The following is a 1,556-nucleotide window of genomic DNA, read 5'->3' as shown; positions in this document are numbered from 1 at the left end:
TGGAAGCTTCAACGTTTCTTTACCTGTCGCAGTGGTTGCATTTAAAGGGCTTTGCACCTGTGTGTTTCCTGTAGTGCCTCGTGAGCTCATCGCTTCGTGCAAAACGCCACTCACACCCTTCCCATGAGCACTTGTAAGGCTTCTCACCTGCAAGAAGAGAGGGAATGACCATGGTCAGTGGCAGGAACAAGGTGGCCACATACCTGCTCAGACTCGGCTATCTGGGTGCCCGTCTTGGAAAAGGGCAGTGCACATCATCCCTGAAAGACTGCATTCCTGAACACAGCATGCCACACTTTCTCTGACCTCCTGGTGTTTTGGTGGTGGTTGCTGCTTTTTTTAACCTTCAAAAGTGGTTTCACAAGATCCCCAAATCTGGGGCTGTCACTGCCGTTCCCAGAGTCAGAGCACTTCCTTCGACTGGGGAGGGATCAATTTTTATTTATTTTCTATCCCCTGGAGCCCTCTGACCCCCACAGTCCAAGCAGACAGGAAATGTGCTATTTTCATCTGAACCACAAATGCTTCTAATCTATTTTTCTCCAGAACCTACAGTAATTTACCATTTCAGCCCTCTCAGCCTCCTCTCTCCTCTTCTCTCCCACCACAAACTGTGCCCAGGTAGCTGCCTGGCCAGGCAAACAGCCCAGGTCTCCCAGAACCACTGCTCCTTCCAGTAAATGTGAGTGGACGGACGGTCACGAGAAAGGGCTACAATTTGAGAGTAAAGCAAAAAATCACTTGGCGATTCCTGGCATTTCTGTGAAACACAGTCACAAAGTCCTATTTAAGGAGTCTGTAACTAATGACTCCAGAGCGCTCACATTAGAGAGAGGTACACATGGTTACAAAATAGGTTTCGAGTCAATTTGAAGAGCAGGGGTTTTAGCCACAGGGAAGCTGCTTAAAAGCACGAAATTTGAGCTCTTGTACTCAAGTGACCTTTCACACAGTAAATACAGATGGAGGGATACAGAAAGGAAAGTACATGGTTTTTCCTGCGACTTTTATTATTTTTTTCTTAGCCCATCCATGTCCGTCACCCAACATGACAAATATTTACCCTTCCAACTGTATGGTTTGTTGGTTCCAATTAAGGGGGAAAATGGTCTTTTAAAACCACATGAAATCATGAGAGTTGGTTACTGAGCCCTGGGACAGAGTGGCAGGTGAGCACAGTGGTCAGGAGCTGAGCCAACCTTCCTCCTTGGCTCAGCTTCCAGTTCTGCTCCTCATTGTCTAAGTCAATGAGCCCCCCTTTGCTTCTGTTTTTTTAGATGTAATAGTATGTAGCTCCCAGGGTTTGGAGAGAATATATTCATATCATGAGCACAGTGGTCAGGAGCTGAGCCAACCTTCCTCCTCGGCTCAGCTTCCAGTTCTGCTCCTCATCGTCTAAGTCAATGAGCCTCCCTTTGCTTCTATTTTTTTTAGATGTAATAGTATGTAGCTCCGAGGGTTTGGAGAGAATACATTCATATCATAATATATATTATCTATTCACTAGAGGCCCAGTGCACGAAATTCGTGCGGGGGGGGGGGGGCCCCCCCCCCCC

The 1,556-nt window shown here is 47.2% G+C and overlaps 1 protein-coding gene across 1 annotated transcript in view; it reads right to left on the bottom strand.

The window, feature by feature from the left end:
- The window catches only part of KLF7 (Kruppel-like factor 7 (ubiquitous)), a 93,973-nt gene that overhangs the window by 10,513 nt on the left and 81,904 nt on the right, over positions 1-1,556 (bottom strand). The window contains exon 4 of the mRNA XM_014546089.1: positions 24-147. Coding sequence (XP_014401575.1) covers positions 24-147 — 124 coding nt within the window. The remainder of the gene's footprint in view (positions 1-23; positions 148-1,556) is intronic.

This window comes from Myotis brandtii, unplaced genomic scaffold (assembly GCF_000412655.1).
Source record: "Myotis brandtii unplaced genomic scaffold, ASM41265v1 scaffold43, whole genome shotgun sequence".
Taxonomy (NCBI): domain Eukaryota; kingdom Metazoa; phylum Chordata; class Mammalia; order Chiroptera; family Vespertilionidae; genus Myotis; species Myotis brandtii.
This window is presented reverse-complemented; position numbering and strand designations above follow the sequence as displayed.